This window comes from Megascapheus bottae, chromosome 1 (genome assembly GCF_031878675.1).
Source record: "Megascapheus bottae isolate mThoBot1 chromosome 1, mThoBot2.hap1, whole genome shotgun sequence".
Lineage (NCBI taxonomy): Eukaryota > Metazoa > Chordata > Mammalia > Rodentia > Geomyidae > Megascapheus > Megascapheus bottae.
In genome coordinates this window covers 39,473,480-39,490,443 of record NC_143509.1, presented here as the reverse complement: position 1 = coordinate 39,490,443, position 16,964 = coordinate 39,473,480, and the positions used below count along the sequence as shown (strand labels likewise).

At 36.4% G+C, this 16,964-nt stretch overlaps 1 protein-coding gene across 4 annotated transcripts in view; it reads left to right on the top strand.

Moving 5' to 3' along the window:
- Window positions 1-1,539: 1,539 nt before the first annotated feature.
- The window catches only part of Pex5l (peroxisomal biogenesis factor 5 like), a 169,895-nt gene continuing 154,470 nt past the window's right edge, over window positions 1,540-16,964 (top strand). For 2 of the 4 annotated variants that reach the window (XM_090342489.1, XM_090342486.1), the window contains exons 1-2: window positions 1,540-2,571; window positions 4,443-4,514. In XM_090342489.1, coding sequence (XP_090198615.1) covers window positions 2,479-2,571; window positions 4,443-4,514 — 165 coding nt within the window. In that variant the 5' untranslated portion in view covers window positions 1,540-2,478. The remainder of the gene's footprint in view (window positions 2,572-4,442; window positions 4,515-16,964) is intronic. The other 2 variants (XM_090342487.1, XM_090342484.1) reach the window with 1 other exon arrangement.

Genomic DNA, 16,964 nt, shown 5'->3' with positions numbered 1-16,964 from the left:
TTTTCATCAGCATCTGACACTGTCTACAAGTCTGACTAGACTATTCTATTGGCTCTCCTTCTATGACCACTCTTCTTGCTCATGCTTTCCCTAGTTCTTTTCTTTTGCCAGTTTTTAAAATGTAACAGTTCTCCAAGTCTTTGACTCAAGTTTTCAATTCTTCCATCTCAACATTTCCTTTTTTAAATGAGCTCATCCACATCTGTAATATTAGTTATTCCCAGCAATACAAATGGGTTGTCCTTACTTCCCTTCTTAGATGTGGAACCACATAGCTAAATGATTATCTAGTTATATCCACTTGACTGAACTTTCCAAAGATATCCCCAAATCAGGAAATGCCTTTCCAACAAATTACCTTGTTTTTCAACACTCCCCTTTTTTGTTGATACTCTATTTCAGTTGTTCTAAGGAAGGAATGATAGTAAACACGATAATGTATCCTGGTTGTGAATGGTTTATAAAGAGTAACATAAGTAAGGAATGGTTGTTATTGTATATAAATCATTCTTAGTCTTTAGGAAAGAACAGATAGGAGAAAAATCAACTTCGAGGGAAAGAAAAACCTAAGCAATTTTTCAGGCAGAAGTGAGAAGGGATTAAAGACATGAAAATAAAAGAACAGAAACTGAATCCTAATAACTATGAAGCTTACTACTAAAAAGAAAATAGGTATTTTCTCCTTGCAATTATTTTATATATTCTGCATGTGACATTTGCAGCTCTATTGTATATTCTGTATTATGTGACAATAAAATAGATGTATGTCTACTATGAGTATCATGCAATGTGATAGTTAATAAATAGTAAGCAAGTTGAAGTATTTATGTGAAATATTTACATATATTTTGACATATGTATATTTGTAGCCATGATATTGTTTTCCAGTATTGTTTCCAAGTGCCATGATTTATTCAGTCCAAATGAGTAAGTTCACTTTTCCACTTTTTTGGAGTACAGCATGAAGGGAGGGATTAGGAAAGAGAAGGTATGCAGGAAGGGTTAAGAAGATGACAGAAGTCTGTGGAAAACAAAAATTACCAGGTAGGCTCCATGTTCTTAAGAAAACAAGAGAATAGTATCTTAAAGGTCATTAGCAGTAACAAAAACAGCAACAAAATAGAATGTGATTATTTTCTCACATCTTAGAAAGAATTCAGAACAGTGAGGGAAAAATGAGAAACCCTGGTGTTTTCAGAGTAGCCAGCTCTGGTAAGATAAAAGCTTTGTACAGGAACTAGGCATTGTCAGCAAGCCATAGCTATTTCCTTCCTTTCTTCCCTCATTTCTCCCACCTTCATGTCCTCCCACTAATTCGTTCCTCAGCTGCATTCAGTGCACATCTGCCACAAGCTGGTATTACACCAAGGCTGGGCAGAAAGAGGCCTAACCTTACTGCCTCTGATCCAGTGTCTTGCCTGGAAGGTGGGAGGAGCACAGGAAGTGATTACCCTCTAGCTTCTCCTCCCACATAAGCCCTGCCCCTCACACTTGGACAGTGGAGAGATTAGCTTTCTTCCTCCTTCTAGTTCAGTCCTTTGGCTAATATGAAAGGCCCTGCAGAAGCTATGGACTTGCATTTTTAAGCTTGGCAAAAATGCATAGCTAGAAAACAGGGCTTCCCGACTGGGAGGAGGGAGGAGAGCTGAAGATACCTGCCTGGGCTGGCTGATCTAAGCAGTCAAAGTGGGCGGCTGAGTGCTTGAAAGAGGATTATGCTCGCACTAGAAATAAGCAGTAAGTGAGTGGCTATGTGGTTTAGTAAAGGATTAATGCCCCGGAGGTGATGGGGTAAACTAGAAAATATTTCTTAATTCTAGAGTAAAGCTGTAAGACTGCTAGCTTTGTGTAGTGCTGTGTTCTGTTTAAACGGAGACTAAAGGGCTTAAGTACAAGATCAGAGCTTGGACTGCTCCTTCCTTCCACTCTTGAAAATGCCAACTTGTATCTAGAGTAGTGGGTACCTACTCTCTTTCTCAAACCCTTCTTCCCAGGAAAATTGGCTAATAAATTAGAGAGGGAGTTGGGATTCAGTTGGAGAGGTAGAATTCAATACTGGCAGAAATTGCAATTTTGAGTTATGTTCTGTGAGTGCTGACATTATTATACCTATTAGCAGTGATTGTCAGGAATGTCTGGGGCATTAAAAAAGGAAAAAATTCGGAGTTTTCATGATAAGCATCCATGAATTCCATATGCAAGGGATTAAATAAAAATATATAATATTATATAGATGGGTTTTTTTTAATGACAACAGCAGTTAGGGAGTAGAAGAGGGCATAGATAAAAAGAGAACTTTCATTTCAATGACTGTGCTAGCCAAAAAATTTCACAATGTTTACAAAGTCAAGACGATGATTCAGGGATACTTCAATTATTGTTGTACATTATTAATACTGTTGCCCGGCAAGATCTGTGGTTCTCTGGTCAGCAAGTTCTGGCAATGAAGCCACTGCCGCATGTGCAAAGAATTCTGGGATGCCTGACAGTGAAATGGATGGAAGGGCTCACATTCCAACTCTACTTAATGTCCTTTTGTCCAGAAATCGGGTCATGCAAATGAGCTACTTGGTACGTATACAGATCAATTTTGGAAAGGCATTTCTAAATATTTTGCATTAGAGGGTCTCTGGACAATATCTTCTGGTCACCAGTGGACTAAAAGGGCACAGAAGCAAAGTGCTAGGTAGCAAGTCAGCTTGACTGAAGCCAACTTTGTTCTTTTTGTTTTCCATCAATCCTGAAATGGAACCTGAAAGGAAGACAAGAATAATAGAGAGAAATACAGTGGCCATCTGTTCTCTTATAAGTGGCTATAATTCATTAATGTATGAATGAGAATTTGGATTTTATATATCCTAATTATTATAGTAAAAAGCACAAAAATAGGAGATTTGTGTGTATGAGGGGAGGAAATAGTAAATCCAGTTTGAACTGTCGTAAAGAAAAAAATGGAGAAAAACTATGCTCCACAGAGTAAAGGTTGATATCGTGGTCACTGAAAGATGATCTAATAGGATGTCGCTATAGTAAGGTGTAGCAAATTCAAGTATTGGAAATATTCAAATTCTCTTAATTATAGTTAATGCAATTAATGCTTAAAGCAAGGATAGAAAGAAAACTGACCATGCCTCACTATACAGGGATTATTTTTTTTCTTATATTTTGCTAGTCTAAAGAAGTAACATAACATTTCTAGTATTCCCATCAATCATTGCATTGGAAAAATGAAAAAGGACTGATGGACTCAGACATATTACTGTTCTCCTATACAAAAACTATAAAAAGAACAACTTTAGAATGACTGTCATGATCTAGTTTTCTTTTCAAGTTTGGAACTTACAATTATAGATTTTGCTATGGAACGTAGATAAGGGATGGTCATTGGAATAAAAAATAACAATAAGAAATGAATGAAGTACATTTTTAAATGATCTATACTCCTTTTTCATGGAATTCCAAGTTTATTCTAAATATTTTAATCACAGTGTTTCATTCCCATATGAAGAAACTGAGGCTGGTATGGTAAATTTGCCTACAGTAGTGAAATAGGACTGAAATACAAACAGTCAAATCAAATACTAGAACTCCCATTAATAACCACATTTGCTTTACCTAGAGCATGTATATGCAGCTGTATATATTCCTACATGAATATAAAAAATGATATGTATTCTTTCAGCTGTTTTTATCTACCTCATTCTGAAATTGGTTTATCAAAAATTACTTGTTTGTTGTCTAATATTCATAGTAATCTGATTTGTAAACAATATAAAAATGTGAGATTTGTTTTTAGAGTTGCATAATACTTTTCTTTTTTTGGAAAAAAGTCATTAAAACATTTTTTTTTGCCAGTCCTGGGCTTGAGCTCAGGGCCTGAGCACTGTCCTGGACTTTCTCAAAGCTAGAGCTCTACCACTTGAGCCTCAGCACCACTCCCGGCTTTTTTTTTTTTTTTTCTATATGTGGTAGAGAGGAATCGAACCCGGGTCTTCATGCATGCTAGGCAAGCACTTTAACCACTAGGCCAAATTCCCGGCCCCTAAAACATTTTTTATTCCAAGCATTAAACCTACTATAATTTTACATGAAGTTTCTGTAATGAAGAAAAATGTGCTAAGATTTTTCAAGGAAATACTTACGTATCTCAAAGTGTTTAAGAATCTTTTCTGGACTACTGTATGAAAGAGAAGCATATAAATATTGAGAAAATCAAACGAAGTGTAATTTAGATGGGAAAGACTAAGCAGAAAGTATTGACTAATACCTGTGAGGCAGCAGTTAAAGATATTTGCTGTTGTGCAAATATTTGCTGTTTGATATATTGATGCCTTGTATTAGTGAATGAGGCTATGTAGAGTTAGCTTTAAGAAATATTAAGTAAGAATTAAGATATTCATGGAAAGAAACTAAATGATCATTTAAAATTATTCTTTCACAAGAAAAGTAAAGAACAAGGATATGGAAAACTAAGCAGTGATGAAGACCTGGAAATAATTGTTGATGAAAAGCAGGTAAGTGGACACTTACATATGTTTTCTGTTATTGCACTCTGGATTTTTGGCAAGGAAGCACTTTGTGTATTCTGTCGTTCACTGAAAAGTGTTATCCCATTTCATTGAGGCCTGTTGGTGAAATAGATTTTGAGGTCAGCTAAACCTCTTTATCTGGTCCTCTGCCCTTTTGACTTCTGCATGTAGGTAAGAATGATGGAAGATAAAGCTAGAGCATGGTTAAAGAATTTGGGAGAAATTAAAGGCTCCATTTGATAAAAGCAGTGAAAACCACAATTATCATTTGATTGGAAAAAGGATATTTAAATAAGAATAAGAAAGTACAGTGTTTAGAACGTGAGAAACTATTAATATGTCTTAGAAAACAGGGACTGTGATTCAGGGAAGGAAGATAAAAGGCTTTGAAATCTTGGAAAATTTAAGCATACATCTTAACCAATTTAATTGCTCAGTTTGTCTGAAGTCAATTTAGAGATGAATTTTAAAGCTAAAGGAAAGGCTATTTAATAGTCTATAATAGTGTACTAATGTGAGAGACCTCTAGTTTGGATGTTTTATGGGCCCATAAGGTGATATGAAAATTGCTTAATAGACCATAAACAATGACCTAGTGAGTGGTGGAAGATACCCAGCCATGACACTGTTAATTATCAAGGAGACAATATAGCTGCACATCTATTTAATGTACAACTGATACTAAATCTTAGGGCAATGTCAAGTCAGATGTAGAGACAGTGATAACTCAAAGGGATCAGAACTGATGAAGACAATAGAAAAAAAGCCAGTATTTTACATGAAGTTAAGTTGAATTTGGACATTTCTTAACCATGTGGTGTAGTTTGTTTTTTCTTTATATTGGTTGCATTAAAGGAGCCATTCCATTTTTGGTGTTTTTATCTTGCCAGATTTGAGCTTGAATTTAGGACATTGAGATTCCACTCATGGTACTCTACCACTTGAACCACACTTCCAGTTTGGCTTTTTGATGATAATTAGAGATAATAGTCTGGAGGATTTATCTATCAGGTTGGCTGCCAACTAAGATCCTCAAAGTTCAGCCTCCTGAGTAGTTAGGATTAAAAGTGTGAGCCACCATGGCATGGCTCAACTCACTGTGTTTAGTTTTTGACAAAAAGGGAAAAAGCAACTAGAATGTAGAAGCCAGAAATAATTGACTTACAGACCTGTTTGTTGAGGGTAATTGGGGCAACTTCCAAACACAGCCTCTCCATGGGAATGCAGAATTTGCTGGCCTTACAGGGTCTTACACTCCAATTGCTTTGGGATGCTTCTTCACCTTTCATCATTCTGTTGCTCCTGGTAAAGGCAGGTGGGAGTAGTGTACTTTTTACTTCATGTCAAATAGCTAGGTCAGTTAATGAGATGAGTGGAGCTGGAGCCCAAGTGCTCTGCTGAGTTATTAACTATGATTTTTAACCATGTCAGATTAATTACCTGAGACAAGCAATTTATACTTCTCATTAATCCCACCGATAATAGATCAGGATTCTGACTAAAAACAGGACCTGTCTGGTGAATAAACCAGTAAAATACAACTAATTATATTTTGAGACTACACATACATATGTATTTCCTTATTAAAATGAATTTATTTCTATTTCTCCTTTAACCATGTAGACAGTAAGGTCTTTCTATCTTTCTTCTTTACTGTCTTCCTTCTCAGTGCTGCTTGTGTTTGTTGTTAAATTTTGTGTTTTAATTAAATTTTGGTGCTGTGAAAATGATGATATTGTGTTAGTGAGATTTTACTGTTCTTTGTTTTCATGACAATTTTCAGAAAGTTTATATTTTTATTAAACACATTAATTGCCAAGAAATCTTAAAGAAAAAAGAAAATCACCTTATCTTCTTCTTTGGAAGATGGTTCTTTCATGGCCTCCATAGGCTTGGAGCAGTCCTCTGCCTCTCTAGTTATCCTGTTCCTTCCAAGGGTGCTGCAGAAGTTGGTACCATTTGGCAGTAGTCCAATGTTGTGGAGTCATTCATGTCAAAACATGCTTCAGATGAGTAATTATGAATATGAGTTGGCTTTGGTGTTTGCTGTTGGCAGGAAGAGTAGTCCTTCCTTGTTTAGGAAGCTTATTTGGGGTTGTGCGAGCAAATCCTAGGTTGAAATGATGGCTGGGTTGTTACATGGAAATAGAATGTTTGAGAAAAATACTACAGCCTAAGAAAACATTCATAAGAAATCAAAGTTAAATGCATGTATATATGTGTGTAACTATGTTTTTACTGCAGAAATAGACCATTGTTTCACTTTCTAGATAGAATGAAATTATGCATGTAATATGTGTACAATTTAATTAAAAGTCTAGAGCCTTATTTTGCCAAGAATCTTTATGTTCAATCTGTATCTTTTCAGAAACAAAATAGAAATTTATTTGTTGCTCTTCACATACCTATAAGCTGATATTTTTAAGTAACTAATGCCAAAAGAAAATCTACAGAAGATAAATAAAATGATTGGAATGCTATGATGGGTGGCAGTAGGTCAGTCACATTAAATTAATCACACAGGCTGTCACTCTGCGAAAGTTGTGCAAACTCTATGGTGTTTCACCAGTCAGGTGGACTCCAACAGAAAGCCCACACTCTTGCTTATATAAGCAAATTAATAATAAAACTAGCATACATTGTATGGATTTGGTTTCTCTCTGGCTGTCCTCATTCAAGAGGGCAATAGATCATATTGTGTTACTTTTGACATGGAAAAAAGTTCATTTTATGTATAAGATTTTATTCTTGAAAAGCAAGATTGTGCTACTCTGAAATTTTAATGGCAGATTTTATTTGGGATACTTATAGAATATCCCAGAAAAAACATGGCTAATGCCATAAAAATACTACCCCCCCCCTCTCTCTCTCTCTCTCTCTCTCTCTCTCTCTCTCTCTCTCTCTCTCTCCCTCCCACCCTCCCTCCCTCCCCCCCTCTCTCTCTCTCACACACACACACACACACATACCATTTGAATATAAATACATAACATTGGAACAGACTCTCTATTCTTTACCCAGATTTTAAACTTCAAGCAGAGGAAAATAATTGAAAAGGATGTATTGGAAAGAAAATTTAATGCCCCTAAAATGCACACACTAGATACAAAAATAATGTGTCTAGGCCAGGTGCTGGTGGCTCTTGTCTGTAATCCTAGCTACTCAGGAGGCTGAGATCTGAGGATCGAGGTTCAAAGCCAGCCCAGGTAGTAAAGTCCATGAGACTCATATCCCCGGTTAACCACAAGAAAACCAGAAGTGTCACGAGACTCAAAGTGATAGAGCACTAACTCTGAGCTGCAGAGCTCAAGGACAGGGCTCGGCTCAGAGTTCAAGTCCCACAACTGACCAAAAAAAGTATCAATATATAATTAGTGAATACCATGTTTGGCTTTCCAGAATAAATATTAAAAGAGAACTCTTGAATATGTGGTATCATTTTTATTATTAAAATATTCTTTCCTGATTTCTAAAGAATCTGGAGATGTGACTCAGTTATTGAGTATTTGCCTACCATTCATAAGGCCCTGAGTTCAATGCCTAAGACTGAAGGTAAAATGGCACTTGTTCAGAAGTAAGTCTCCTATAAACATGAATTTCCTCCAGAAATTATTGAGATGGAAGAGATAGGAGTGAGGAAGTAGATGGCAAAGTACCGTTAGTAAGGAATTAGTTACCTTGAATAAATAATAAATTTTTTCATGTATTATTGTGAATGCAGCATCTTATACTTACTGGGCAACCCTATACCACAAAAAGGGTTGGCCATGCTCCTAACCCTTTTTGCCCTAGTTTGTTTTTTAGGTAGGTTCTCATACTTTTGCTGTGGCCATCCTTGGCCTGTAATCCTCCTACCTCCACACAGGAGTAGTTTGAATGACAAGCATGAGCATTATGTCTGGCTTGTTTTTCAAATAGGGGCTCACTGACTTTTTATCTGGGCTGGCATCTCACTGAGATCTTTTCTTTTTAACTCCCAAGGAGATAGGACCCTAAGTCTATACTACAATATATGGCTCATTTTATTTTAAATTTGTTTTTTAATTATATTTATTAATTTTTACAATTTGCAATTAAGTACAACAGGGTTTTTAATTGCTATTTTTTTCTAATTAGAATTAACACAAAGTTTATTGTATGCAGGGCCTGAATTCCTTCCTTTCTAAAATGTTTTCAAATTCCAAATAGATGTGAAAATAGATAACAAAGACTAACAAAATTATGGGATATTGCGATCATAGCAGGGATGGCTTCAAGCTATATAGAAATGGTTTAACAAAAGGCGGGTATGGAACACAGAGTTGGAGCTGTAGGTCATTTGGTCCTTAATTTGAGGAAGTGTCTAATGTGGGTCACAAAGGGAGCACATGAGCATGGGTCAGAGCAGTTCATAAGCTTCAACTATTTCAGCTATGTTGGAGGGACCAGTCAGGGATTTCTGAGTCAGTGGTCCAGGATGAACCTGAGAATTTGCATTTCTGGGGTCTCAGCCACTGCTGCTAGGTTCTAGACCACACTTTGGAAACTAGGCTCAGAGAAAATAATTACTGCAATTCTAAAGGGGGGAAATTGCATGTGATTGTGTGTGTGTGTGTGTGTGTGTGTGTGTGTGTGTGTATGTATATGACTGCTGGTAGATTTGCAATCTTTCCTGGGCATTACCTGGAATTCTAAAATTTAGAACTTATAGATACTCAGAATTATGATTCTGAAAACAAGAAAGTCACTGGCATTTATATTGCAGGGTAACTTTAAAGACCCAAGCTGGCAATTTGGTAGATTGAAAGTAAAAAAGAATTCAACCAGAGCATGATTTCCTTATTTGCGAAATAATACTTTATTCCTTTACATCACTTCAGTTTATTATGTTTATAAATATGGTAATATTTAAAAAGCATAAAACATGTTTTCTCCTAATAAAATCACATGGTTTTAGCTATATGTTTTATTTTAACTAGCCAGCTATCTCCATCCAATCTCCTCTACATGCAATTTCTAGATTTCTAGAAAGATGAATGGAGGTTCCTGGAGTCCCAAACTAGGTATAAAGTACACAGATGCCAGCCCTCCATCCTGGCATTTCATCCTCTTTATCACCCCAATGTTACTGGGAGGTCAGTGCTTGAGTCCAAGCAAGAGAACAATTCAGTCAAGGCAAGAAATATAAGGAAAACAAACGAGGGTAAAGTTTATTAAGAAAAGAAGACACTTTCTTGACAAAAAAAGTGGTTGTCTCTAGGATGAACATTCGGAGTTTGAGACTGACCAGGGAGGAATTCCTAAGCTCAGGTCCAGACCACTGAGTTGGGGTCACAGATAAACAGCAATCTAAGAGAGCTAGAGGAGGTTTACAGAATTGCAATGAATAAATCAGCGGGGGTCCAACTGACCCCTAAGGTATAATTCAAGGGTCTGGCAGTTTGTTTTCATTAAGTTAAAGGTCTGTTGTTCTAAGAACTGCTTATTCTGGACCTTGAACTTGAATAAAATTTCATTAATCCTTAGATGGGTAAAGGGCTCAGAAACATCTATGACAACCTATGGCCTTGATTTTAACAGGGGCCTGTTACGAATCTCTCAGACCTTTTTGACCTTTTCCCCCCAGGGTCATCATTTAAATTTATCATCTATCTAACATGTTTCTTTTCAAGGACTGAAAGTCTTGAAGAATCTTCCCTTTTATATTTCCTTTGTGTAATTATAGCACTCATGGTAACAGCGTTCTTACCATCACCGATGACTGGTCACTCTATATAAATAGGTTAAGAACCTATTTTTTCTTAGTGTTCTCTTTTATAAAACAACCCTCTGAATTGACACTGTGGCTCATACTATTCACAATTCAGGAGGCTGAGATCTGAAGCTACCACAGAGGAAATTCTGTGAGACCCTTACCTCCAATAAAAAAAGAATGCAGAATTAGGAAACTATTCTCTTTACATTTATGGTCCAGGACTACTGTCTGTCATATGTCAAAAAATAATAAGAAAATAATGTATAAGACAAGGACTTAGGGAGACTTTTATGTGAGTACACACATGTTCACTTATTGGACATTTAATCTATGACACATCATAAAGCTTTTCCCTACTTGTCATGAGTTGTTTTTCATATTTTTCCTGATTATCTCATTTTATAATTTAATCCCAGTCATGTTACATTATTATAGTATTTTATAATTTTCAAAATTCATATTCATAAAATACATTAGATATATATTACTTTTGTTACAGTGCTGAACACAGGATATGATCTTGTGTAGTCTAGATAAATTCTGAAAAGTATCTCAGAAGCCAATTACTTTATTATGTAAGTAATAGATTTATCACTTTATATTTATTACACAAATAGGCATGATACAATGCAATATAAACAAAATAGATAATAAAATATAGAAAGAGAATGTTAAAAAAATTCAAGAGCAACTATAGTAAGAAATTAAAACTAAAACGAAATTGAAGCTAAACCTTTTTGCTTCAAAACTCATTCCTGTACATCCCTGACTACTCTCATCCTTCAGTTTAGACATTTATGTGATGGACAATATTTACACACAAATGACTTGCTTATGTGTAAATAAATATATTTGCAATAGGAAGTTAATTTGTTCACTCTGTCTTTTAAGGTCAAGGTCCTTATTCATGTCCTTATCCATATTCCTTCATTGTATAAAGATTTAGCTGTTATAAATAACTACTTTTTCTCTGAAATGGCTTTAGTGAGTATTTACTCTTTTAAAAATCTCAACTATAAATCTTAGTGCATTTATAGCATATTTCTGTAGTTTTAGAAGAACTTGACTTTGTGGCTCTTTGAGCCCTTCAGGGGTGGTTTCTGTTCTGTCCTGTAGTGTGGTAATTCTGAAAGTTTAAGACAAAGAACACTATAAAGTTATATTGTTTACAAATGATAAAAGATATATAATAACATTGAATTATTTTAGAGAACATGTTTGTGAGAAATTCTTTCAAGAATTCAGAAATGGAGCTATGGCTCAAGTGGTAGAAAACTAGCACTCAGGTCCTGAATTATAGTCTCATAGTCTCAGGACTGGCACCCTACCCCCCCCCCAAAAAAAATCTAGTAGGAACATTGTGATGTAATAAGCTACCACTTGTTTATTGAATTCTCACAGAAATTAACATTTTCCCCTACACATCTTGGCCTGTGTAAAAGAAATACCTTCCAGGCCAGCACATCTAAACATGAGAGCTAAAAGGTAGTTGTTGACAGCCACTTCCTTTTCCTCCCACAATCTGCTAAGAGAGCTTCTATGTAACTTAAGAACAAGAAATGGAAACAGGGTATGCAATCCTTAGCCTAAATATTTGAAAGCATCTTTTAAAACTTGTAATGGAACACTGAGCAGAAAACAATGGACATTAGAACTACCCTGATATTTTTCAAAAGAGACAAAGTAGGACCACCCTCTTGGGTCTCCAAAAGCACATTAGCATCTGAGTAGGATTACGGTTCTGTCCTCATTATCCTGTGGTAGTGGACCCTAAAATTCTGATACTTAGAAGGAAATACTATTATTCCTTTGTATTTCTTTGGAAATTCACAATGTAAATTCAAACTAGTTATGCTGCATTTCACACATTTCAATTTAGCGTATCAATTGCCCTAAGCATTACCTGCTGGGGAGACAGAAAGAGCTAATCTAATATCTTAATTCCTGAATCATCTGACAGGTAACTAACGGTTGATTTATTAGGCAAGAATGCAGAAACTTACTGTTCATAGACTGGCACAGAGAGGTGCCAAGGAGCTAAAATAAGAATTCATTGTCCTACTTTCTAGTCTTGGCTTTACCACTTACTAAGCAAGGACTTTGGAATATGAGTTTCCCTTTGTTCATCTGTGCAATGGTAGAATACCAGCTAGATCAGGTCTACTTGAGGCTCAAATGGGGATACTTCCTCATAAAGCCTACATCCTGACTTTGGTTGTTCTAAGAGGGGAATCCATGGCCCCTGCATTCTTATCAGATGTTCTTTCTACCAGCATCTTGTACTTCTTGTATGTGAGTTGGAAATAGGGTTTGTGACATGACATCCTCACTTGGTTATTTCTACCCATTTATTCCTGAGCTTTCTGTGTACCTTCTGTAGGACACCAGCAGATACTTCACTGAAGTGTATTTTCAGTGTGTCTGCTCCTCTACCACAGCATTTTCTCAGCATTGTAACTATAGCTCAAAATTGTTCTTACTGCTGTCACACAGGGAAGATTGGGGCCCTTATAGTCAGAAATCTGAGTGAGCAAAGGCTATGGCCACATGATAATTTTATTACTTTGGGAAAATTAATCTGCTTCTCTCAGTCTGATAATGCTCTGTTACTGAATTAGGAAGATACTGTCTATCTAAGGACTTAGTTGCAGAGATTCCTAAGTATAAATGTTAGCCAGTGAATGATGGAAATAAACTCAAGTGGTGATCTGAGTGTGTAGGGGAGGTTAATGGTAATCTTTGTGTATTTCTTAACCATCACATCCTCTTGGACTTAGAATTGAAGTAAAATGATTCTTAGCAGAACTGTCTTTTCTGGGAGTATAGTGTACATGCTTCTAAGATCAGCCATGGGCAGAGGGGAATCAAAGTGAAAACATCAACTCCTTGGCATGAGTTAGCCCCAGAAGAGCAAACAGCATCTACCAGTCCAGCTTGTTGGAAGTAGGTGCAGAATCACTACACATAGTAATTTTTCAAGAACCACAATCTGCAGATTTTTAATGCTTACAAGATTTTAGATAGTGTATAATTAAACAAGATGGATCAGTGTATAGCACACACCATTTGGTGACCTTATGCTCATGAAATTCCTAAGATCAAAGGAGAGTAGGAATACCTAGGGCCTGGGCTGCTTTCTGCTCACTTCTTTTTATCTCCTAGTTTAGACTTTCCTTTAGATTCTAAAAAGGAAATAAAGGCCAACATAAAATACAAAATAATACCTCCAATTATTAAGTTAGCTTAGATCTAATCCAGGGATCTTTTCCATTAGTTTTTCTTATTCTTCCATTTTTACCTTATGATGGTCTTTATATCCTTTTTAGTGTCCACCATCTAAGCAGTTATCTGCTCATCTCTTCTGTAAAACTTCTGCTTTATATTTTTAACTTGAAACTCAACTGAATCAATTTGCTGATTACAATAAAGACATTAAAGCAAGTTGGCAGACAGCCTTACATCCTCTATGGAGTTCAAGTACTTTAAAAATGGAACCGTTGCAGGGTGAGGGCTGGCTCATGTCTGTAATCCTAGCTAGTCAGGAGGCTGAGGTTTGAGGATCAGTGTTCAAAGCCAGCCCGGGCACAAAAGAACTCATCTCCAATTAACCTCTAGAAACAAGAAGTAGAGCTTGGCTCAAGGGTAGGACAGTACTTGCACTGAAGAGCTCAGGGACAATGCCCAGGCCCAGGGGTAGGGTGGTAGCCTTGAGCTGAAGAGCTCAGGGACAACATCTGGGCCAAGTTCAAGCCCCATGACTCCCCACTCCCCCAAAAAGAAAACTGGAACCAGTAATTCTAAAATGTTAAAAATTCCCACTTGATCAAATGAGCAGGTCATGTATTTGTGAGCAGTAGATGTGGATGTTTCTCCCTCCTCAGATGTCTTCTCAGTGAACAACATCAAGGTACTGCACTAATGAGTAGCAAGAAACCCCTATGACTTCTACCAGTTCATTCTCTTCAATTTTCCAGAAGGTAACGAAACTCACAGGGCTCCATTAAAAACCGTAATCCCTGAAACCATGAATTAGTTACCTTGTCCAGTTCAACAAATACTTGAAACACAATTATATATTAGTGCTTATGTTTCTTACATGCAGTAAAAATAAAAAAAATAGTCTTTTCAAGTTGGAAAAAATGTATAAATATTGTCATTTCAAAGAGCCTCTAAGAAGAGGCTTCTTTTTATTAATAAAAAGAGCTTCTTTTTATTATTTCCCTCAGGTTTTAACTCATGACTTCTTGCTACCTAGGTTAACGTTCTCCCACTTGAATTATGCTTTTAACAGGTTATGTTGGACATAGAGTCTAGTAACTTTTTCCACCCTGGCAACTGTTAAGCCAAAGCTTTTTAGATCTCAGACTTCTGAGTAGCTAGGATTACAGGCATGTGCCACTAGCATTTCCCTATATTTTTCTTAGCTTAATAGGGTAAAGTGGTGTTGGAAGTCTGTTTAGTCAGTGAAAAATGCAGCTTTCACTTTGTAAGTTGTCATGTTGAGTGTAAAAGTGACATGGCACCTGAAAGTAAAAGATGGAGATGGTATTTCTTAAAAGTAGATCCAGCCATTTTGAATACAACTTGCAAACAGACCTTTCACAGTGAAAGGTATAGTGCTTTTAATTCTTCTTAGGTTAATTTGATTAACATGAGAACAGCAGACATCAGAGGTAAATAAGAAGCTCTAAATAAGAAGCTCTAAAGATTTAAGTTTTGCTCAGGAATTCATTCCCAACCATCTTGACTGGAGGAGGGGTGGCTCCACCCATAGAGAACAGCTCAGGAACACTACTAGTGTGTGTGTGGTGGCCTAGTGGTAGAGTGCTTGCCTCACATACATGAAGACCTGGGTTCGAGAACAACTCAGGTGTGCAAACCAGCTCTGTGTGATGAAAGGAGGCTTCCACCAGCAAGTTTTGTTGGTTCTCCATCAATTAAAATAAGTGAATGCCACAAGACCCTGGGTTTAATCCACACTACCAAAATAGAGACAATCCCAGTTATTTTTCCATCACAGACAATATTAGAACTTTAGTATAACTTTATTCATCTACCCTAAATGACAGTGCTTTTCTTCTACAGCATGTCCTACTAAGTAAGCCAGAATATTCACTTAAGGATAGCATATAGTCAAGTGCATAACTATTTAGCTCAAAAATTTTACCTCACAATAACTATCCTATAAATTTTTATGGAGGGATGTTTTATATAAAGTCCTTCCTAATTCTTTGACAAAGGTTCTTATTTCACTTTCCTTTGTTTGGTCTTAGAATTGTGCATTGTGTCTGTGTTTACTATTGTGAACAACTGTTGAGTGTCTGAGCCCATCCCAGTGCTTTGTCTAATGAACCCTGCAAGTAGAATTTACTATAAACTAAGTGGATCAGTTTCCATTGCCATAAGGGATCTGAAATATTTATACTACAAATATTTATTTTACAACTCAAACTCTTATTAAAACAAATGAGGGAACAGGATGTCCATACTAAAATTACCTTTTCTCATTTTACTCATTAAACTTCTGAGAAAATTTGGACAGTGAACTTTCTCTTCTTCTCTTCTGACTATGGGCCTGGCTGTCTGTGCTCTGCTCTTGCTCTGACCTTGTCAGTTCTGTGGTTCTGCTTTTATTTCCCTCCCATCCAGACTGTGCAGTCCCATCTTTTCTCTCTGCTCAGCACCACTCTCTGATCCCTGCTCTGGAACATGTCTCTTATTCTGACACTGCATATATAAGATTTGACAGAAACGCAGTTCTTGCAAACCTCCTTTTTTGAATGCTCCATTGCTTCTTTCCCTTTCTTCAAAACAATCCTATACTTCTGTCATTACCATTCTTAGTCATTAATTTTGCACATGGTCTACCCCTAGGCAGAGTGAGTTCTACTTCCTTTCTATCTTGAGGTCTTACACACACACACACACACACACACACACACACACACACACACACAAACACACAAACAATGACCATTCATTACAATTGTTGTCACTCGTCAGAGTACTTTTTTTTGCCAAATGATCTCATTCTTAAATGAATATGTGGCTTACTAAGGAAATGGTGAGAGAGTGTACCATCTTGGCTTTGTTCTGGATGATCTAAAAAGAAAAAAAATTCATTCACCACTTTTTCTAACATAATTATCTCATTTGTATAATTAGTGAATAATTAATGAATTTCTGTTGTAGAAAAACACTAATCTAAAGTCATTTTCTTCGAGTTAAGAGCTGTCCAATTATTTGTTCCCTATACTCCCAGCTTCTGCCTTTGAACTTTAAAATATATTCCTAAAATTGATGTACAATTTTTGTGAACCATAGGGGTGGTTCTCCCCCCCCAAATGAGTGTTTCTGCATCCATTAATGATGAATAATGGTGATGATGATGAAGATGATATATGTGTGTATGTGTGCCAGAGTGTGCTATGAACTGAGAGACTGTATGCCTTAGCTCTTTTGCTCAAGGATGATATTCTAGAACTTGAACCACAACTCTTTTTTCTGGCTTTTTTATTTTAATTTTTTTTTACTATTTCATTGGAGATAAGAATCTTAGGAACTTTACTTCTCAGGATGGTTTTGAACCTCACTCCTCAGATTTCAGGCTCATGAATAGCTAAAATTACAGATGTGAACCACTAGTGCCTGTCTTTTCTTTCTCTTTAATCTTCAAGTGCTACAAAATACATTTAACATAT